Source organism: Carassius carassius, chromosome 48, assembly GCF_963082965.1.
Source record: "Carassius carassius chromosome 48, fCarCar2.1, whole genome shotgun sequence".
Lineage (NCBI taxonomy): Eukaryota > Metazoa > Chordata > Actinopteri > Cypriniformes > Cyprinidae > Carassius > Carassius carassius.
In genome coordinates, this window is record NC_081802.1 from 14,813,950 (window position 1) to 14,837,510 (window position 23,561).

Here is a 23,561-nt window from a genome sequence, read left to right on the forward strand (position 1 = left end):
CGAACTCTGTGACATTCATTAGGTAAGGAAATTTGTCTAAAATCAATACTAAACAGTGAAAATTAAAACCAAATCAGATTGGTGTTCAGTGTGAACAAAGCCCAAGAAGCTCCTTATGACAATTTCTTAAAATATCTAACTATCTAAATATTAATTTAGTCTTCATTCATTTAATGAGGCTTCACTGCATGATGTATCACCGTTGAGGAGAAGACCACAGTCTCACCAATGATCTACGCCAAATAAAAAGAAGAGTTTTAATAAGGAAAGGGTGGTTTGTATATTACATTGGGTTAGATATTGTAATATCTTTAATATTACCTTTGATGGCCTTTTCAGATAGAGTCAAGATCTGTGGATTTGTAGCTATCGTTGCTTTCTGGTGTCTTATTTTTCCATAAAAAAAAAGTTTTCTTGTACAAGCCTATTTCTGGTGCACGCAGAGAGTGAAGAACAGCTGGATTTGATTTTAAAAAAGGCCTCAATGCGAATAAAATAAATATCTGAACACCCTTTGGAAAAAATAAAAATAATAATGAATACAGAAGCATTGATAATCCATTATAAGCTTTTTGTGAATGTTTGTCCATTGTGCATTAACCCACCTGTGTTGTGTTTAAGATACAGAAAACCACACTGAGAATAACATGTATATTTTTTTCTTGGGGGATCATCAAAATGTAGCCTGTGACCCAAGACAAACCGAGCATCACTGCCAGAGAGAAACTACTCAAAATGTTCTTCTTCAGAGGAATTTTACGTGATCTAAACAGCAACAGTGTGTTATTGATGAAATATATTCTCATAAATCCATTTTGGTTGGTAATTGTTTGTGCTTTTCTGGTACTTACTTGTTTAAGTTAGGGTTGGTTCTGCAGATTTTGTAAGAGAAGTACAAAAGTATTAGTGAGCTTGAGATCAGCATGAGCAGTAAAGGGAGCAAGAATCCCCAAAGCATAGGTTTCTTTATACTAAACTTTTGCTTGTGGTCCAGTGAAGCCAGCCAGCAACTGCAGAAAAATGACAACTGAACCAACATTTCTGAAATCAATGTAATATTAAATAGAGTTAATTAAAAATAAATGAGTAAAGTTTATCTTTAAAGTTAAAAATATTGTGTTACTTACAACTCTTCTTGTCGATAACCTAAAGGCTCCTCCACACGGTAAGTGGAACCCAATGAAATACCAACAATAACAGCAGGCAAACCTTAACAGGAAAAGTTTTATAGACACTGATGGCTTTGCATATTGGAGACATTATTTGATGATTAAGATTTAGTCATATGTTTGTTGTGAAATTAATACCCAGGATGTATGGGAGTGGGAGAACAAACTAAGCAATGTTTTGCAATATTCCTTAAAATGTTGGTTTTCATTATCAGAAGAAAAAAAATGATTGCGAGGCCTGTCATGCATGCACATCAATAGCTTTCTGTACAAACACTTTAATATTAGTAGCAATAAACCACATTCCTTTTAGGTTACAGTATAGGATCCTAAAAATAAATCTTCATAATGCTACAGCAGTGACGTAAAGTTATAACATGTAAATTAAAGGCTATTTGACATTTTTAAATGATCTAACGGCTGATGCTGCTCCAATTAGTTGATTTTGATTGTTTTAATGAATCTATTTTACATTATATAAAAAAGATACAAAGCAGGTAAAGTTAAGTGTACAAATAATTATAAAATTATATAGATCACAAATAAGAGTGCAGTTTCACATTTTGCATATGCATTACAAAGTTTAAATATTTTTACATGCAATGATACAAAATAAAACCCAAAAATATTTGTTTTGAAGAAAAAATATGTAGACAAATATGAATAAATGTTGTGCGTCGCACTCAGCATCATGCGCAACACAAATCTTGCACTTTAATATTTTAAGGAATATAATAGACTCCTGCATTTAAATATGGCTGCAATTTTTATTTTTTATTTTTGGAGTTTTACTTAAATTGTATGAAAGCAAGTAAAGAAGGCTCCCTTTAAAATCACTGAAGTTGTCAATCAATGAAGCTCTTTTTTACATTGTATGTACTTTGTTGATTATAATGGGAGAACTTGAGTTTAAACGTGAGGACATTTTATTATTTATCCATTTATTTCCAGTTTCAGTGATTTAGCTAAATCGTGGCCAGGTTTAATTTATTCGTTTCTTGTTTTAGTTTGGCCTAAGTAATGGGAGCGAAATTATTCAGTGCCTCATGTTTTACTTAAATAATGGACAACATTTTGTAATTTGAAGACCCATCGCTCTTCAGCTGGTAAGATTTTATTCGAATTATCATTTAAAAGAACCAGCTCATAAGAGTCATTTGCTCATGAATCGGACCACACTTGCACTGTATCGGACTACACACAACACTGGCATAACAACAATACAAATGTGAATATTTATACCATTTAATACATTTCGCCATATGTTATTTTAACCCATACTGTAACCTGTTTGAACACCTTTACTAAGAAGTTTGTCATAAATTAAATAACACATTGGTATTTTGTGCATGTTCAATGTCTCCTACCCCATCCAACAGCCATGGCGACCAATGGAAACCATGGAGGTGTTCCAGACAGTGAGTTTCTTAAGAGCAGGAACAAATTAATGCCGTACAGAGTGTTCCAAGTGAACGTAGCCAGCAGGAAGTACTGAAGCAGAGCTGTAAATGCTGTACAAGGTCCCTGATCTGAGTACTTGTGGTGATCAGACTTAGGAACTATATTCTCGCCAGATATATTTGTAACATTCATGTTGACAATATGTTTGACAGGGTTGTTTATGCCGAAGATGAAGAGAAGGTAGAAAACCATCATAGTCAAGCAGATGTTCACCACTAGCAGAGTAGGGCTGCCTCCTCTTGACTTCCTGTGACATATGTATGAATATAAAAAAATTACTGCTTCACCACTGCAAAAATAAAAATTTTATACCTATACCTGGTTTTGATTTGGTACAATGCTGTTAAAGACAGTCCCAGAACAGACAGAACACAGCCGGTGATGCTGATCCAATCCAAGGCTTCAGAATATTGATAGTTGATATCAAATGCCTGCAGAAAAATTACACCTGCATTAGATTCTAGTGAAAATGGTTTTAATTCACAGCATCATAGACTCTACTGATCCATTTAACTCTAATATAAATGGCACTTGCATTATGATATAAATACATCTTACCATCAGAATAGCAAAGTTTGCATTTTTTTGTTTTTTACAGCTGCAAACTGCATCTCCCGAGTGATTCTCAGTTTTAGTGCAACCATCAGTGATCCAGTCCTTTTTACTGTAACTCCAAAACACGCAGGCAAAGTCGTTGAGGGACATTGTCGAATCAGCCTGAAAGTTCAAAGATGTATTAATTTATCAACACCATACTTTTACAGATCTGTGTCGATGTATTTTTTTGATAAAGAAGAACATCACAGTATAGTTTTATACACTCTTAAAGGGGTCATGGAATGCAGTTTCAGATTTTTATATTTTTTCTTGAGGTTAGTTTATAAAGTTAGAGGGGAGGGGAAGGAGTAAGGGGAAGGGCCAGATAACCCTTCAAACGAAGATTTTTCGGGACCACACTTCAAATGAAGGGGTATGAATTATCTCGGAAACATAGCTTGCTACAGCGAACAAAAAGACACATACATGTAACCTTTTTTTTGGCATAAATAAAGATTTTTACGAAAAGTAATCATTTGTTTTATGTTACATTCAATTGTGAGTTCATATTGAGCTAATATTTGCTAACGTCATATCATTACAGACTGCATGATAGTGCCACAGCATGTCTGATCAGGGCGATAACAGCCGTAGACATTGATGGGGGCTAATCCCCCCAATAATTAGAAATCGCTAAACCATTTTCTCAAATATTGCCTATTGAGAGAGAAAGAGAGAGAGAGAGAGAGAGAGAGAGAGAGAGAGAGAGTGAGAGAGAGAGAGCGCGAAATGGAAGTTGTGTGTAATCGCGTCTGTGCGTTTATTTTTTTTAGAGTGAGTTTACTTAAAAACAGCGATTGTATCCTCTTGTCACTGGAAAATATAATGTAGTGATTCAGTATTTAAACTGTATTTAATAAAAGTCGTGGGGCAGAGTTGACAAGTTGTTTTCTCCTGGATGTGTGAGCTGCACGATTTCCGATATGTGTGTGTGTCAGTAAGCAGCTCATTAATACAGAACGATAATTAAAGGCTTTAATGCACACCAGTATATGTGTGTATTGTAAGAGTTAGATGACGAATGATAGCATGTGACGTCATGGTAGTGTTGTCCCAATCCTCAAGGGAATATTTTCTCCCCTACCCATTGACACTCTGTTTCAAGGGATAAGGGGAAGGGGTAGGCGGAGGGGTAGGGGAAGGGGTATAAAATAGAATTGGGATTGGGCCTATGTTGTTTGTGTTTATATTGTTATCTGTTTTGACGTTTTCATGTCGAGAAAATAAAATCTACAGTCGACACAATATTCTGGAAATAGGATCACATAGTGAGCAAGCAATTACGGCCGAGTTTCTCCGCTCTCACGATATCCTGGCAGATATCGCTAGGTGCCCGGGTTCTCTGTGGATTACCATCCCTGTGGGGAGGCGGCAAAGGCCGCGCAGGGAGAGGAAGCAAAGGCAAGGCTACAGAGCCGGCATGCTAGTAAGACTATGGAAGCGGCCACAAGTATTTTCCTTATTAATGGGAGATCCCTCGCTAACAAGATGGATGACCTGAAACTACTCGTTGCATCGTTCAACGTTGTTAAGGATTGCTGCATTCATTCATTTCAATAGAAGAATTCTCTTCATCTATTCCAGATACAGTTATTGAGCTAGCAAGCCACACAGTGCATCGCTATGACAGGACCAGAGACTCTGGTAAGAGCAGAGGAGGGCGGTTATGCATTTTTGTGAACAACAATTGGTGCACTAACACCAAACGTAAACACGAAATGTAAATAGTCAATGCTCCCCAGACTTGGATTTTATGACAATTAAATACAGGCCCATTTATCTTCCTCTTGAATTTACTGTTGTTTTGATAACTGCTATCTATATACCACCGGATGCTAATTTTAGCTTGGCTCTTGGACTTTCACATGATAATATTAGCAGTCAGCAGAGTATTCACATTGTTGCAGGGGACTTTAAGCATGCAGATTTAAAGCTAGTGCTCCCTAAATTCCATTAGCACATTAAATGTGCTACTAGAGGAGCAAATATACTCGATAAGGTCTATTCAAACATTAAGCGGGGCTTCAGGGCTAAGCAATTACCACATCTGGGCCAGTCAGACCACATGTCCCTGCTTTTAATTCCAGCTTATACCCCCCTAAGAAAGAGTGTTTCTACCACATTCAGAACTGTCAGGCTGCACACAGGAGGAAGATAGAGGATTCCTTCTATAGGGAACTATAGGGAGGTGTGGAAAGGGGTAAACAACAACCATATCCTAACAGTGCAGGAGCATGAGGTGAGATGCATATTGAGGAAAATCAACCTGACAATACCTGCGGGACCTGATGGCATCCCCGGACGAGTGTTGAGTGATTGCGTGGATCAGCTGGCTGGGGTCTTTACCATTGGTTCTTTAACCAGTCCCTGTCCCAGGCCGCTGTACCACTCTGCTTGAAGTCTGCTACAATAGTCCCACTTCAAAATAAGACTGTCATCAGTAACCTGAACGATTATCGCCTGATAGCACTGACACCTGTTATAATGAAGTGCTTTGAGAGACTGGTTCAGACTCACATCATCTCACATATCTCACCTGGGTTTGACCCATACCAGTTTGCCTATAGAGTCAACAGGTCCACAGAGGACGCCATAGCAACAGCCCTCCACTCTGTTCTGTCCCATCTGGAGCTGCAGGGGAACTATGCTCAGCGGTTATTCGTAGATTTTAGCTAAGCATTTAACATCATCCTTCCTAACTGTCAGATCTGGGAAAATCTCACTCCATTTGTCTTTGGATCAAGGACTTCCTTACTGATCGCTCACAGGGGGTAAGAGTAGGCTCTCGTACCTCCTCAGCTCTCAGACTCAACACCGGCTCTCTTCAGGGATGTGTGCTGATCCCCCTACTGTACACCCTGTACACTCCTGATTGCTACCCTGTCCATGCCAGTAACACTATAATTAAGTTTTCTGATGATACTTCCATGGTGGGGGGTGGGGGGTGGGGGTGGAGTGAGTCCGGCTCCCAGGATGAAGTGGAGCGGTTGCCTGTGTGGTGTACAAAAAACAACCTTATCTTGAATACCACCAAGTCAAAGGAGTGAAAGTGAAAGTGAAAGTGAAAAGTGAAAGTGAAAAGTGAAAGTGAAAGTGAAGTGACATTCAGCCAAGTATGGTGACCCATACTCAGAATTTGTGCTCTGCATTTAACCCATCCGAAATGCACACACACAGAGCAGTGAACACACACACACACACTGTGAGCACACACCCAGAGCAGTGGGCAGCCATTTATGCTGCGGCGCCCGGGGAGCAGTTGGGGGTTCGATGCCTTGCTCAAGGGCACCTAAGTCGTGCTATTGAAGGTGGAGAGAGAACTGTACATGCACTCCTCCCACCCACAATTCCTGCCGGCCCCGAGACTCGAACCCACAACCCTTCGATTGGGAGTCCGATTCTCTAACCACCAGGCCACGACTTCCAATGCAGTGCAGATGCTGCACTGCATTGCCGTGCTGAAGATGTCTCAGAACTGCTCTTCAGACAAAATATCCTGTTGATGCACCTGTGGCTTATCTATTTATAGCCCCGTGTTGTGGGCATGCTCCGATGACATCATCAACCGAGGCTATGTTACCTCTGGGTCAATTCTATCGACGTGTTACACACATTATTCACAGCTGGTCATGATTAAGAAGTTTCCCAATGCGCAGCATCTCATTCCGCTTTCTCATGGAACAAGGTTACAGTTAAGTAACCGGGAACATTCCCGTTGCCTCTTGAAAGCTCAAACAATTCTCAAGGATCCATCTCACCAAGGACATTCTCTTTTTGAACTGCTACCTTCGAGTTCTAAAAAGCTGAACAAACAGATTAAGGAATAGTTTTTATGCCAAAGCTATTTCTGTTTTGAATACTGTAAAAATGTAAACTAAACATACAACATTTGTGCAAGTAACTAAACAACACCATGTGTTGAATATTACTGTTTAATGTGAGACATCTTCTTGTTGTGTCACAGATCCAGTCATCTGTGTACTGTTTATTAGGTTACAGATTTTTATGCACCCAAAGTATTGCACTCAATTTCATTGTACTTGTACAATGACAATAATGTCATTCATTTATTCTTTCATTCAAAAGGTTCAATATTTGTAAAAAAAAAAAATAAGAAGAATTTTCCATCCTCACAAAAAAAAAAACATGAAAGAAAAGTGAAGATGTGAAAGGGGTGTTATCTCTTGCAGAAAAAAATAAGAAAATGCCTTCTGCTGTGATTGGCTAACTCAGGGGTCCTCACTTATCCCGTAATGTCACAGGCGGTTGCCCGGAAGTATCATAGGGCTCTGAATACACTTGTTGTGCGAATTTCCAACGAGAAAGCTCCATTCACCTTTGTCTCTCTCCTCAAGGGATGAGGGACAAGCCTCTGCATCTTGTGGTTTTTGTGCTACTTCTGCTGAGGCATGGCAAAGGCTCAGATAGTGGGGTTTTCAGGTTGAGCTTGCAGAAAGGTTTGAGAAGGTTATGGACCTGCAAGCTTGAGTACTCAGCAGGATCCTGATGCTTTTTCTCTTGGGTTAACGGATATGTGGATAGTGCTATATTGAGTTCATCTAGTGAGAGTCAGGGCATGGATGTGGTTGATGATGGCGATGATAGTGTGAGCACTGAATCCTCCCAACCTAATTTCAGACACACATACAGGGAATGCTGGGAGTAATGGTGCTGCCACTAAGAGAATTGATTTAGTCTGTTTACATGAAAGGCAGATGCCTGCCCATGTCAGATTAGGTGAGAGCTTTTTGGCCGGTCATAACCTTTCCTCCCCCAGGAGTCTCCTCTTTCTTCCTGACCTCTACATGGGGTTAGTGAGATCATGGGACAGACAGTATTCAGCTCGGCTGCATCTTTTTCAGCAAGCAGATTACGCTAACATTGAGGGTGTGGCTGAGCATGGATACGCAAAGAAACCCCCTTTGAAGAGGAAGCTAGTGAGTGTTCTCTTCCAGAGTAAGATGTCTTCTTTAAAGACTCCTGCCCTGCCATCCAGACCACTTCTGGGTGCATATTGATGGCAGGTCAAGTTGGTGGAGCCTTGCACACAATAACTGTGCTACAAGCTTACCAAGCTGACTTACCCAGAGACCTAGATGAGGGCAAGCGTTTGTCCCCTAAGGCAGTTGAGGAACTGCGCTGCACCACAGACTTGGCTCTTCGCACCACTAAGCAATGGTGGTTTCAGAGGGGCATGTGTGGTTAAATCTTGTGGATATCGGGAGAGAGGTGAAAGCCTTTCTTTCTGATGCTCTGCTGTTGCCTTCCGGGCATTTCGGCTCCTATACTGAGGCACTCGTTGAGAGGTTCAGGGAGGCAAAGGCACGGTCCACTGCCTTACAGGAAGTTAATTCCCTGCCATCCCAAATCTTCCACTAAGACCACTGAGGGGGCCTGTACATTTCAATCTGGGAATCATAGACAGAAGACTAGCATGGCCACACTTGCCCCTCCTCTCTCTAGGAGTTGGGTGTAAAAGCAGGTGAGCACAAAGAGATGCTGCTTACATCAGGCTTGAAACACTTTGGACTATTGTAACATAGCCTTCAGATGATATATGTGTTCTTAGCTTAGCTTAGTTTTTGAGGTGTCCCACCTGATTAGCTTGTTTCCCAATTTTTTATAGTTATGTTAGTGGCCCCAGGCATCATTCTCACCATGTGGACAGGCACGTGCTGCGGCATGGCTGAGTGGGCATTCTGTTCCCCAAGGTTTCTGCTAGAAGATGCAACGCAAGTTCCCTAGAAGGGGAACGTCTCGGTTAACACATGTAACCATGGTTCCCATAGAGGGAACAAGACTCTGTGTCCCCTTACGATGCCTAGGTCTTGCCTATTTTCAAGTTTCAAGTCTCCTTCAAACAACCAGGTTGGTGACTTATTCGGCAGGTGCACATTTATACTTACGGGTGCCTGCCTCACACGTGCTTCAAACACCAGTCCTTCTGGCGGCATTACCCAAAGTGTCCGCTAAAAGATGCAGCGTGTTGTTCCCTCTTTGGGAAATATGGCTACATGCATAACCCGAGACATTCTCTCTCTCTCTCTCTCTCTCTCTCTCTCTCTCTCTCTCTCTCTCTCTCTCTCTCTCTCTCTCTCTCTCTCTCTCTCTCTCTCTCTTGCTGTGTGTGTGTGTGTGTGTTCATCAATGAAAGCAGTGCATTAACAAAGAGTGGGGATTAAACTGAATGGTTAAACTGCTGTTCAGCAGAGTCACATTGTAAATCTATTATGCAAAGTCTAATTTAAACATTCAAATAAAAAAAAGTTTTTAGGATTTTGAAGCATTGCACTTGTGGCTTTGGCTTTGCAAATGTGGCAGGATGGGCTACTTCCCCTTCCTTAATTTCATTATTTGAGGTTTAGCCAATGGACTGGGGCCATGGGTGTATAAGAGCACAGGTTGCAAGTTGCAGGTGTGTGACATGTTCCGGGCCTGTGACGTTGATGCACTTTGCTGCTTGTGTTGGAGTGGAGAGTTGATGGGTATTGTTAGTCATTAAGACTGCTGGAGCTTAACTACTGACTGTGCCGTTTACTGGGTGCGGGTTGGAGAATTGAATGTGGACGGTTGAGCCGGTAAGGAAAGCATGTATGTACGATGTTTGTGTAATGAGGTTGCTTCAACCTATGCGGGTACTAATTTGTATGCTTTACAATAGTTTAGAGTCTATCTGCACTCTCCGCTGGCGAGTTTATCTGGGATATCTGGCCGCATGAGTCGCGAGAATTCAGGATATTAATCCCAGTCAGAGGTGGGTAGTAACGAGTTACATTTACTCCGTTACATTTACTTGAGTAAATTTTTTGGGTAACTAAAACTTTTGGGAGTATATTTAAAGATGGGTACTTTTACTTGAGTAAATTTTTTGGGGAAAATCTGTACTTTTACTTCGTTACTGTGGGCGACGCTCCTATCGTTACTTTATCTTAATGCAATAAATGTTATAAATGCTTCAGTTTATTCCAAACGCAACGTCTACTTTTCTCTGGACAATGAGCGATGCTCATTCGTTAATGATTCATTCAAAGGCTTGATCAAACCAATTGGCAAACGAGTGAATTGGTTCATGAATCAGTTTGAATGATTCGTTCAGTTCCCTGCCGCACGCGCTGAGCGACTGACGTGGTTCACTCAGAGTTGTAACGTTTAAGAACAGAGAGCGTTGAAAATGTGGCTATGGAATTGCACTGAATTGAAAGCAAATCTGCAAAGGCTATTATTTGCTAGCGATAAAGATCTTTATTAGATGAACACCACGTGCGCTGTTCAACAGGTAATACCTTGGGCTACATTCGATTACAGTACACGATACCACTGTGGCATTGGTTTGTTGTACGTGTGACTTATAACAGAAGGGAACCAAGTTGAATGCAGCTTCCAAAAGACAAAAAATAGCCGATTAAGATTTAATTAATTTTAATACAGTCACACCGGCGTGAGAACGTTCAGCGAGTCATATCATCAGCTGCTAAATTCAGATCTGTGATCGCTTGCTGGCACTGAGCCAGAGATAGATGGTGTTTTTACTGCACTGCGCATTATAACCAATCACACAAGATTCTTTTGAGCTTATTAAAGCATTGGCCAATCAAAGGTGTTCAGATGAGTCATCGCTAAAATGCCGGTGCTTCCTTCAGTCGCTCGCTGACTGTGGAGACCTCTTTCTGGCGAATTTTCTCATCAGAAACAACAAAGTGCAGCTGTGTACGAATCTGTAAATAAGATATTGATTTCACAGTGTTAACAGTTTCAGTGATTTTAATGGGAGTTTTTGAGAGTGACTGAACTCTAGACTGTCAGTGAAATGATCTTTGATAACGTAAATGTTATTTGCTCTCTTTCTGAACAATGAAAGATTAGTAGCAGTTTTTATATCACATTAACTTTCAATGTTAAATTCATATTTAATATAAAGTAAGTCGTATTAAAAATATGTAATGGCATGACACCTATATCTGTTACTTAAGTTAACAGACAGGGTTTTATAATACATTACATAATTAGGCTACTTTGACCATCGCATATTATCATTATTAACAATCTATGTAATGTGAGAATCGATATGTTTCATTATATAGTTCATGCGTCTGGGAATGTTTCTAATAAAAATGAAAAAAAATTAATAAATAATGCTTAAAAATAATTTGCCAATATGCTGTTGTGGCTGCTGCTGTGTGTCACATGACAACCCCCCTATGCCCAGACACAATTAATTAAGATATTTCCACAATATTTACGCTTGCAGAAATATACTTCTGCCTGCAGACAGAAGAAGATCTGTCAATGTGCATTTGGTTCGTAATGTTCAGATGTTAGGTAATTTAGCGGTCATGTGAGGAGTTTTCTCTCTTCTCTGTGTCAGAGGTTATTTATACATATATAAAACATACTTTAAAATATAATTTATTTTGTGATGCAAATCCTAATTTTCATCAGCTGTTAATCCAGTTTTCAGAGTTATGATCCTTCAAAATACAATTCTAATATATTGATTTATTACCAGTGCTGGAAACCGTTTTGCTGCCTAATATTTTTTTGGAACCTGTGAGATTTTGTTTAGAATTATTTGATGTATAGAAAGATAAAAAGAACATCATTGATAGTAAATCAACATATTGGAATGATTTCTGAAGGATTATGTGGCATTGAAGACTGGAGTAAAGGCTGATGAAATATATATATTTATACACACACACATACATTACATACATTTTATCTATATATCTAAATAAAAACAGGCTCAGTATAAATGACCCAAAGTAACTAGTAACTAACTACTTGAGTAGATTTTTTATCCGATACTTTTTTACTCTTACTCCAGTAACTATTCAGACTAGCACTTTTACTTTTACTTGAGTAAATATTTCTGGAAGTACTTTTACTTTTACTTGAGTACAGTTTTTGGGTACTCTACCCACCTCTGATCCCAGTGCAACATTCTATCATGAGTATACTTCATCAAGCCGGAAGTCAGGAGAGAATGAATGGCAGTGTAACATTTTCTGTTTGTTTTTAGGGACGTGATAAAGGCAATGGCGTCATTCTGATCAAGTGCGATGCTCCATGCTTTCTCAAAGTTGCTGTCCTGTTTCCATTGGGTTATTCCATGTTTAGTATGGGACTGATATGCTTCCAATGAGCTTCATGTTTTTAAGTGAACTTCTTGTGCTTCCCAAGCTCTGTGTGGAAGCGTGTCTTACTGATATGATTTAAGTTTTTCTTTTTTTTCCCCTTTAAAGGCAGGGTAGGTAATACATGTATAAACAACTTTCTTCCAAATTTGTTTAAACTTTCTATATATATCAATGCATAATTAAAATGTAAGTACTCTGATAAAAAGAGTATAACAATCGAGTGACTCCAGACCGTTTAATCTGTATTAAACACAGCTCATTATTTCCATTTCGGGACGAAACATAGGATTTGCTTAGGTGACTGTCACTCTCTCGCAACCATGGCAACCACCCTTTTGCCACACATGACCTGCCCACTTGCGCGTGCACGTTTGATTTGAGGAAACAGCACGTTTGATTCAACAGGCACGGATCCTAGGAATACCAAAACAATGGCAGAGAAACAGCAAGCAAAATTCACAGTACCAGCCTATGCAGTTAGTGAAGGCAAACCAGGCAAATAAAGGAAGACAGTAACAGTACAAGAGAAGGCAATGAACAAAAAGTCTTTGGATAAACAAAGAAATAAAACGCGAGTTAAAATCGGCGTGGCTTTCCAGCGATGGCGAGAACTGCTGAAAAGCTGAAAAGTGACTCCTTGATGGCTTTATTTCTGCTGGACAGGTAAATCTTTCTTTTTGTATTTTGATCATACATATTTTTTTCATGAAGCATGTGTCATTAGCACACGTAGCTGCGTAATATAGCTAACATAACATTACTTAGCGAGCCATAGTAGAGGCTTTGGAAGGAGCCCAGAAGGGAGGGGGTGGAGTGAATGGAAATAATGAGCTGTCTTTAAAACAGTCGTGAGAGGTCTACAGTCACTCAATTTTTATACTTTCTTTTTCAGAGTACTTACATTTTAATTATGTATTGATATATAAATAAAGTTTAAACAAATTTGGAAAAAAAGCTTTTTATACATTTTTTTACCTACCCTGCCTTTAATTGTTTTCAAATGGTTTGGTATTTCTGACTTTGTATTTTTGTCTCAATTCATTATTGTGATTTGAATATATTGACTTCATTTAACCATCATTATGGTTGAGCTATACAGTCAAAATGTAACTATTTGATTGTAGTGGTTAATGAAGTTGGAGTTTGTTCATGCTTTGTGTTTTGTTAAATAGGGTTTTGATCCTTGTAGACTCGGGCGGGACCGAATAGTTGGTTCCTGCCTGGAACTACAGTTAATTTAGATTTTTTATTGTTATTTGTTTTACTTGTGTATATCTCTACCTCTAAATGTCCATTGCTCTCTTGTTCTTGGCAGGATCTGGGTACGCGGGGGCAGACGAGTGACCTTCTTTGGGTGGTGGCATCCTTCACTGTGTGTTGTGCTTTTCACTGACATTAGTTGGTGTGTGTGTGTGTGCACTATGATTTGAGTGATTTTCAATAATGGTGATCTTCTATCTGTGACTGCCCCTGTTGGTAAGCTCCCGTTCCCTTGCTTGTAATAATTGAACTTCATAATTGAAGCTGTCTGGTAATGTTATGTTTGTAAATTATTTGTGACACCTTTTAACTGTCAGTAAAATATATTAGTATGATTACGCTTGTCCCTGACTCAACTGGCAAATAGAACCTGAGTGTGCCTTTAGAGGGTGGGTGAAATTCCCAAGGTGGCGTAGTCGGAAAGTGAAATCAACCTGAGTGCTGAGCACGAGTGTAATTAATGCTCCACCTCACCGTATAGTTCCCACTCTGCCACACAAAGTTTTTGGAGTTACTTTCCATCCATTGACAGAACAACATCTGTGTTTGAGGGACTTTACTGTATCTGAAGAGTTTGTTTCCAAAACGCAATAAATCCATTTTGATTAAGTGTGTTTGATTAAGTATGTAAAATGTGTTTTCTTTACCAAGAATTTGGCAAGATGAAACCACAATTTTCTGTTTCAAACTTTCACATAGCACCTTTAGGTTATAATAACATTAATCCTAAAATCCAGGTTTTTATTTTGAAAGATTTATTATAAAAATGTATTATTTTTATCCCAAAATGCAATAAATCAATTATGTTTTTTTTTTCTCAAAAAGCAATAAACACATTGAATAAATATGAAAGTTATTTTTAATACTGAAACAGATAAAAATGCACAACATAGTATTTTTATCCATATATGATAGCCTCTGAATTTGTTCAATGCTAATTATATATTATATAATAATCAATGCTTATATACAAGCACTGGACTAAAAATACATTCATCAGACATTGCTTTGACAATATGGAAGCGTATGGGTAGCAACATTCAATTTGGGATGTAATATGCAAAATGACAATGCAATATGTAAAATGACAATGCATTTCTGTATTTAATTTACATTTTCCAATACATTTGTGCAACGTTTGGTGCAAAATGAAAATGAAATTACATAATTTTAATTTGCCATTTCATTCACCAGTTTTAATATTTAAAATGAATACTAATTTTAACGCTTTATAAGTTGCAAAATTAAAATTCAAATGTATTACAGAAATGATTAGATATTTATAACATGTTCAAGCAAAAACTGTGGCAAAATTATCATTTAAATGCTATTTTTCTTAAATGCATTAACACTCACAGTCAAGACACTTACGATTGCATTTTCATTCAATGTCCCGCAAAGAATGTAGCAAAATTCAATGTGCACATTGAAAATGCATTCCGAGCCGATCACGTGTCCGTCCTCTCCCGCCACGTCAATCACTGCGAACTTGTGGGCAGGGCTGAAACGCTGCTTTCATCTGATTGGTCGAATCGCTCCACCTTCAACTCGGTCTTTTCATTCTTTCAGACAGAATAAGAGTCAGTGCAAGTGAAGCACTGTAATGTCTGAAACCACCGCTCACTGTTAATTAGCATAATATTTGAATCAGATGTAGCTGGGCACATAATTCGTGCTGCTGATGCCTGCAAATTATTTCTAGGTTGTAGTATTGTATGAATATTGTCCCACTGCTCAGTGCTCCTGTAGCCTACCCCAGAGCGCCCTCTCGCGGCTGTAGACGGTAATGTTTTCTCTTGGTTCTGAATAAATGCGACTTGATTATCCAGTGCGACTTATATATGTTTTTTTTCCTTGTCATGACGTATTTTTGGACTGATGCAACTTATACCAAAAATACGGGTAACATTATTATTATTATTATTTATTATGAGAGTAATTGACACAGACTAGAACTTTAATGTTTCATCAAATTCAGATCAGATCTTCAGACTCGTCTGACTCGTGTTGCTTTATGACTGGCCAGACTTACCTTCCCAAAAAATCCTATTTAATTTTTTTTCATAAATTTAACTATATTTATTTCCACTTCACTGTTATCCAAGGAGACAGAACTATTTGCACTATTTTTATCAGTGGCACAATATTTATACAATACTATAACCTAGAAATAATTTAACGGGGTCTCTTGCAAGTCGCAGCAGCACGAATTATGTGCCCAGCTACATCTGATTCAAATATTATGCTAATTAACAGTGAGCGGTGGTTTCAGACATTACAGTGTTTCACTCGCACTGACTCTTATTCTGTCTGAAAGAATGAAAAGACCGAGTTGAAGGTGAAGCGATTCGACCAATCTGATGAAAGCAGCGTTTCTGCTCTGCCCACAAGTGCGAATGAAATATTGAAGCCATAAACCGAAATGATCAAAACGTACACGGACCAACTGTCTTGCCCATGTTCTCTCACTTGAATCCTCTTCTTGAGATTTGAGTCTCTGACCTTCTGCAAGCCCCGCCTTGTTCACACAGTGATTGACATGGCGGGAGGGGGCGTACACGTGATCGGCTCGGAATGCATTTTCAATGTGCACATTGAATTTTGCTACATTCATTGCGGGACATTGACTGAAAATGCAATCGTAAGTGTCTTGACTGTGAGTGTTAATGCATTTAAGAAAAATAGCATTTAAATGATAATTTTGCCACAGTTTTTGCTTGAACATGTTATACTAATCTAATCATTTCTTTAATATATTTTCATTTTAATTTTGCAACTTATAAAGCGTTAAAATTAGTATTCATTTTACATATTAAAATCAAATGAAATGGCAAATGAAAATTATGTAATTTAATTTTCATTTTGCACCAAACGTTGCACAAATGTATTGGAAAATGTAAATGTAAATACAGAAATGCATTGCCATTTTACATATTGCATTGTCATTTTGCATATTACATTCCAAATTGAATATTGCTACCCATATGCTTCCATACAACAACAGGTCATCTTGTTAATGCTATAAATCAATTGCAACAATAAAATACAATTTCATCATGAACAAGAACATGACCAACAAAACATTAGAACAAAGAAGTTGACCAGTTTACTAGTGCTATGTGCTGTATTAACAAAAACATAAATGCCATTAATAAATACACTTACACTGACACGTTACACAATATCATGTTCACAATCGAATGTGATTCACCTAATGAATGAGATATATTGTAGCTTGTCAGTTATCTACGGCTCTGTGTATATGCATCTGGATAATTCCCATCTGAAAGCATGTGATGGAAGTTTACCAGTATTATTAATCACAAAACTGGCTTTTCTGATCAGATGCAGATGACAATCACATGCGATTTATCGTCCTGCCTGTGTTAGTTGATCAAAAAGTACAACGTAGATGAGTAAAAGTAAGATGCAGAGTGTATTCAAAGTGCCTCCATAACTGTCTAGAGTGCTTGGAATGGTGCACTGTGACTGGTTGTTACTGTCAAGAGTGTGTGGAATGGTGCGCTGTGATTAGTTGAGCAGATATATCACATTCTGCCATTTGAAAAAAAAATGGAGAAAACATAACCTAATAATACTGACTTTTTAATACAGACATGAAACAATACTGATTTTGGCGGAAACTAAATTTTTTTTTTTTTTTGCTGTTTATCCCGTTTTGGATGAAACTCTTCATTTAACAGCACATCGCTGTTATTATTGATGAAAAACATGAGCTGTTGGGGGGCACGTGACCCACTGAAGGTAATGGCGGTGTAGTTCGTCTGCTCTCCGACTCGACATCCGTTATTTAACAATTTCTCAGAGATATTCTCCATATCTGATCGCTTTTTAACCGAATCATCAACGTTGAAGTGATACAACATGTCAAAACGTCAAATGACGAAGTTTTCTCCTGAGAAAAAGAGAATTAAGGACCTCAGGGACGAGCAGGGGGAAGATATCCGCGCCATTGTTGTCGAGGAATTGAAGACACAATTCGGACTTATCAGAGAGTTGTTTAAGGAAGAACTCGCGCCTATTATCGACAGACTCGGCACTTTGGAAGAGGACGTTCGTCGAATAAGGAATCAATTTGACCACATGCAAACCGCTCTCCGTCACGCGAAAAAAGAGACGAGTGAGGTTAAGATGGCAGTCGGCGATTTACAAGAGAAATTGGCTAAACTGGAGGACAAAAATCGTCAGTCAAACATCCGCTTGGTGGGCTAAAAGAAGGCATGGAAGGAGATGACCCTGTAAGATTCATTCAAAACCATCTACCAAAATGGATCCCTTCTCTTGCTGGTAAGGAATTGGAGATTGAGAGAGCTCATCGTATTTACAACGGAACACATACAAAGTCATCTCATCGCACGATCATCTTCAAGATGCTTCGTTATCAAGATCGAAATGCTATTCTTAACGGAGCTCGGGGAGATGGTCAAATTCTTCATCAAGGAACACCACTGCTTTTTTTTCCGGACTACAGTACACACACGGCGACTAAAAGAAGAGAAATGACCTCGGCGAGAAAGAAACTGACCCAAAAAGGGATATCATCCTTCCTGCTTTACCCTGCGACGGTGAAAGTTAATCACGGAGGAAAGTCATCCCTCTTCCAGACGCCAGAGGAGATTGAGAAATTCATCACTGAACTGTATTCCGCTGAAAGAGTTTCTCTGAAAACTACAGCAATCTTACTTCCAGAATCTGAGTCTGAGGAGGATGTCCCTGCAAACCTCATGGAGATCCCTATCCGGAATACTTGATTCTTTCTCATCCGTTTCTAATTCGGGTTGGGCATGGAGGAACGAACCGTCCTTGCAATGGTGGTCATATACCCCAGTATAAAGACCTTGAGGGTAGATAGAAGAGTGTGTTCTAACTCTTTGCTTGCTGCCCATGTTACTTTTGTTCATGTTCTTGTTTTTGTTACTATGTTCTATACCCAAGAATGCCCGTTTAAGTTAGGTATGTATGCTAACTTCTTTAACTTCTGTTTTAATTTTTCCGGGGGATTATATTATGGTCTTCCCATCCCTTCTCAGTTTAGATTTGGAATTTATCTTTTAAAAAATATATGGCTATAAACATTATATCTTGGAATGTTAACGGATTAAATAGCCCCATTAAACGAACTAAATGTTTAGACTATCTTAGAGGCAAAAAGATAACCATCGCTTTAATACAAGAATCTCATTTAAAAGCAGTAGATGTACATCGCTTTCAAAATAAGTATTTTAAACTGATCTCCTCTTCTTCTGCTGCTAATAAAACTAAAGGGGTATTGATTGTTTCCAGGCGCAATACGACTTTTAAAATTTTAAGCTCGGGAGGAGACTCTGCAGGCCGAATTGCTTATGCAGTTGGGACCCTAAACAATGTTAAATATGCCTTTATGTCTGTATACGCTCCTACAGAATGGGATACCTCTTTCTTTCAGGAACTATTAAGTTTGGTAATGAGTTTGGAAGAATGTCAATTGGTGATTGGAGGAGACTTCAATACTGTGCTAGATACTCAATTGGATAGATCCCACTTTTCTAAATACGATGCACCGATCTCTCAATACTTTAAGGACTTTTTACTTCAGGCTAATTTAAATGATGTCTGGCGGCTACAAAATGATGGCACCAAGGATTATACATTTTTCTCAGCACGTCACAAAAGTTATTCTAGAATCGATTATATCCTTACATCTCCATCTCTTACACCTCATATAGCGAAAGTTGATATTCTCCCTATTATCATATCAGATCATTCTCCTTTAGTGACATCACTAACCCCAATTTCACTGAGAGCCACAAACAATCGATGGAGATTTAACACTTCTCTGTTACAAAATGATGCATTTGTGACTGATCTACGTAACTCCCTGGTGAATTTCCTACAAATAAATAGAGATTCAGCCTCAAATCCTCAAATACTGTGGGAAACCACTAAATGTTTTATGAGGGGTAGATGTATAAGCTTTTCTGCCTATATAAAAAAATGTAGAGAGAATCGCAAAACTGAACTGGAAAAACAAATTGATCTGATAGAGAAAGAATTAAAGGAAAGGTTTTGTGAGTCTAGAGCTAAAGAACTTAAAGCTTACAAAACGGAATTACAATCTATTTATTCTCACAGAGCTGAATTTATCATACACCCACAGACAATCTTATTATTTCCACGGAGAACGTTCGTCAAAATTGTTGGCCTGGAGGTTGAAAGGGAACGAAGCTAAGGCCAACATATCAGCTATTAGACAAGAAGGCTCGGTATACACCCAACCTGAAAAGGTGAACAGTGTATTTGAACAATACTACAAACAGCTATATACTTCAGAATCAAAATCCACACCAATACATATAAGCTCATTCCTTAATTCAATAACTCTCCCCAAACTAAATGACACTCAGCGGGAAATATTAGACAGTCCTCTGACAATTGAGGAATTAAAATCCGCTCTAGATTCTTTAAACAATAATAAGGCTCCGGGACTAGATGGAATTCCCCCGGAATTATTGAAATCAATTTGGGATTTAGTTGCAACCTTAATTCTTGACTCATTCAATTTTGCCTTAGAGAAGGGAGCTTTGCACAGAGACCAAACCACAGCTTTAATAACTTTAATACTGAAGAAGGAGAAGGACCCACTAGAATGTTCCAGTTATAGACCAATTAGTCTTCTATCCACCGACTCGAAATTGATGGCAAAAGTACTAGCTCTAAGATTAAACAGGAGTGTTGGAGATTTGATTGGGGGTGATCAAACCGGTTTTATGATGGGGAGATTTGCAGCAGATAACATACGTAGACTGCTTCATGTCATTGAACAATCTGACAATTACCCGACTTCCTCTGCAATCCTTTCTCTGGATGCAGAGAAAGCCTTCGATCGAATTTAGTGGAATTTTTTATGGTCAGTTTTGGAGCATTTCGGTTTTGGCCCTTTCTTTCAACGAGCCGTTAAAACCATCTATTCGGAATGTTCAGCTAAAATTCTCACCGGTTCTCTTATCTCCGCTCCGTTTTATCTTGGTAGAGGTACTCGACAAGGTTGTCCATTATCACCTCTGCTTTTTAATTTATCATTAGAGCCTCTGGCTCAAGCAATCAGACAATGTGCTTTAATATCTCCAATTACCTGTGTGAACACCTCTCATAAAATTTCACTTTATGCAGATGATAGTTTACTATATATGTCAAATATTAAAGAGTCAATCAAGGAATGCCTACATCTATTCAATACTTTTGGAAAATTATCCGGCTATAAAATTAATTGGAATAAGTCTGTCTTTATGCCCCTTAATACAACAGCTAAATTAGAGATTCAGACTCTTGATACCTTAATTCCAATTGCTGACCAGTTTACATATCTTGGAATTAAAATCTTTTCATCGTTACCTCGCATTGCTAAATGGAATTATCAGTCCCTTCTGGATAACATAAAAAAGGATCTTCAATGTTGGACCCCTCTCTGTTTGGCTGTCCATGGACGTATTGCTACAGTTAAAATGAATATACTCCCAAGACTAGGCTTTTTATTTTCAACCTTGCCTCTGGCGCCTCCTACTGACTATTTTAAAGTACTTAATTCGATAGTGACAAAATTTATATGGAATAACAAACGTCCTAGAATTCGACTGAAATTTATGCACCGATTAAAACCACATGGTGGACTATCTTTACCAGATTTTCAATCCTATTATTTAGCATATCAGATGAGACCACTTAGGACATGGGTGGATACAGAATCACATGTACCTTGGCGAGCAATAGAAAATAATATCATATATCCACTGCGCCTACAGGATTTACCCTTTACAGGATTATCTAGGTCAATGATGTCACGATTTGGCCCAATTATTAGGCAATCTATCAAAATTTGGAAGGCAGCAGAAAAGAGTATGGGAGCTTCAGTTAAATATTGCAAATCCACCCCTATTTGGCATAATACTAATCTTTGTATGGCAAAAAAGACATTTATCTTTAAGCCCTGGACGGATTCCGGCATATTCACCCTTAAGGATTTATACAATGCTGATGGGCTTAAGTCCTTTCAGGTCCTACAAGATGAGTTTTCTGTTCCAAGATCCTCATTCTCATTATACTTAGGTTTAAGATCTGCATTGAAAACCTTTGGGGTGCCTTGGTCGGCTAAATTGACTCCTCATCCTATGTTAAAATGGATAGACTCCAGTATGGGCTCTAAAGGAAGTGTTAGTAGGATTATTGAACAGATGGTGGTACAACAATATTCAAAAATGCCGATTGAGAACTTCTGGGAAAAGGAACTCAACATGACAAAAGGAACTCAAAATTGTTTTGCCTGCTCTAAAAATCCAGCTCACAAAATGATTCATTTCAAACTCATTCATAAGGCACATACGACTCCATGCCTATTGTTTAAAATGAAAAGAAGGCAAAATCCATTTTGCCACCTATGTGAGAGTTCTAATCATGGCACGTATATACATATGTTTTGGTTTTGTCCTCGGGTTACATCGTTTTGGTCACTGGTTGTCATTGTCTCTCAGTCAAAGGAGGATTTTGACCGCTGCCCTTACTGCGGCTAAAAAAACAATCCTAAAGTTATGGATGGAACCATCCATACCGGTTAGGTGCATATGGAGATCTTATCTGTTGGACATTACTCGTCTGGAATGTACTACTGCAAGGATTCTTGGTGCCCCTGGGAAAACGATACAGTTTTGGATGGACTTCATTGCTAATCTATCAGACAACTAAAACAGCTATATTAAGGATTTTGATTCATTGTTTTCCAGAGTGTTTTTTTTTTTTTTTTTTCTTACATGAACATACCTTTATCTTTTAAAATATATGTATATTTGTTATCTTGGGCGGTTCTTGGGAATGTTGTACACAAAAATAATTGTTAATAAAAAAAAAATAAAAAAAATAAGTCACAAAAAAAAAAACATGAGCTGTTCAGAACATGGACCTTTAATTACGCATGGTGATGATAAATGTTAAGAGGTGTAAAATTTGATAATTTCAGAAGGGTCAAAAAGAAATACAAATATTCTAAACTGGGGAGCTAGTTTTGAGTTGTGAAACTCAAAACTAATGTGCTAATATAAATAATATTTGGATTTCCCATTTCATGACCCCTTGTAAATTAGAGGTTCTTTATTGGCTTGAAGAATTTTTTACATCAGTGGAAACTTTTCATTCCACAAAAGTGTATTTATAGTGGGAAAAGGTGGTTCTTTAAGAACTGTTCACTGAAAAGTTATTTTGGGAACCAAAAAATGGTTAATGAAATGTAACCTTTCTTTTAAAAAGTGCAGAAAAGGCCTGAGATTTTTGGTGAAAATCGGAAGGTATTGCATACTTTTCACTGTAATTATAACTATGCTGAAAAGCAAGAAGTGTGATTTTGGACTAGCTGCTCACCGATGGTGTGACTGCAAACTGAACCTGATCAATTCCAGAATTTTCTTGAAGATTAGCAGATATCACTCTTCTCTTGGTATCCAAAGAAGGTTGAAAGCTTTTTGACTGGAAGAACTGATCATTATCATAGAGGACAAATCCAATATCTTTATCAAAATCTACAGAAAAAGTGAGATATATACAATTAAAATAAAAATAATTACAAAATACAAGTAAAGGAAAAGTTAAGTTGTAGAATAGAGTCTGAATCAAGTTTTACCTTCACTGAATGTGACATTCATTTGAAGGTCAACTGTATGTTTGGAAAACTCTGCCTCTGTTATTTGCAGCTTAATTCTGTCAGGTAAAAAGTTATCACTCTGCCCTGGAAATATTAAGATAAGTATGTATTTTAGAATCATGCTAACATGCTAAAATTATATATATAAATTAATCTCTATGCTCACCAGGTCTGCATTATTTGATTATACATACAGTAAAATAGTAATGTTGTGAAACATTTTTGTGTTCTATTTTATTATATTTTAAATTG

The 23,561-nt window shown here is 38.1% G+C and overlaps 2 protein-coding genes across 3 annotated transcripts in view; both read right to left on the reverse strand.

Annotated features, from left to right (window-relative positions):
- LOC132131661 (adhesion G-protein coupled receptor G7-like) lies at positions 1–23,394 on the reverse strand. Of its 2 annotated transcripts, XM_059543725.1 has the most exons (10): positions 23,289–23,394; positions 23,030–23,187; positions 3,189–3,347; positions 2,949–3,061; positions 2,537–2,877; positions 1,128–1,209; positions 852–1,010; positions 606–765; positions 322–512; positions 1–233 (listed from the first exon to the last, which is right to left on the reverse strand). In XM_059543725.1, the coding sequence occupies exons 1-9, from the start codon at positions 23,308–23,310 to the stop codon at positions 336–338; spliced, it is 1,371 nt and encodes a 456-aa protein (XP_059399708.1). In that variant the 5' UTR covers positions 23,311–23,394; the 3' UTR covers positions 1–233; positions 322–335. The 2 variants fall into 2 exon arrangements, with proteins under 2 accessions (XP_059399708.1, XP_059399709.1); XM_059543726.1 differs by lacking the exons at positions 1–233; positions 322–512 and having other exon boundaries at positions 525–765.
- Positions 23,384–23,561, reverse strand: part of LOC132131412 (adhesion G-protein coupled receptor G7-like) — a 4,718-nt gene continuing 4,540 nt past the window's right edge. Inside the window, exon 7 of the mRNA XM_059543427.1 lies at positions 23,384–23,393. Coding sequence (XP_059399410.1) covers positions 23,384–23,393 — 10 coding nt within the window. The remainder of the gene's footprint in view (positions 23,394–23,561) is intronic.

Bases quoted from the DNA above. Each gene is read 5' to 3' on its own strand.
- LOC132131661 (XM_059543725.1), bottom strand. From the start codon at position 23,310: ATGAATGTCACATTCAGTGAAG. The intron at 23,188-23,288 runs GTAAAACTTGAT...CTTTTTCTGTAG, and splicing joins GAATGTCACATTCAGTGAAG to ATTTTGATAAAGATATTGGA. The intron at 3,062-3,188 runs GTAAGATGTATT...ATTTTTCTGCAG, and splicing joins CAAACTTTGCTATTCTGATG to GCATTTGATATCAACTATCA.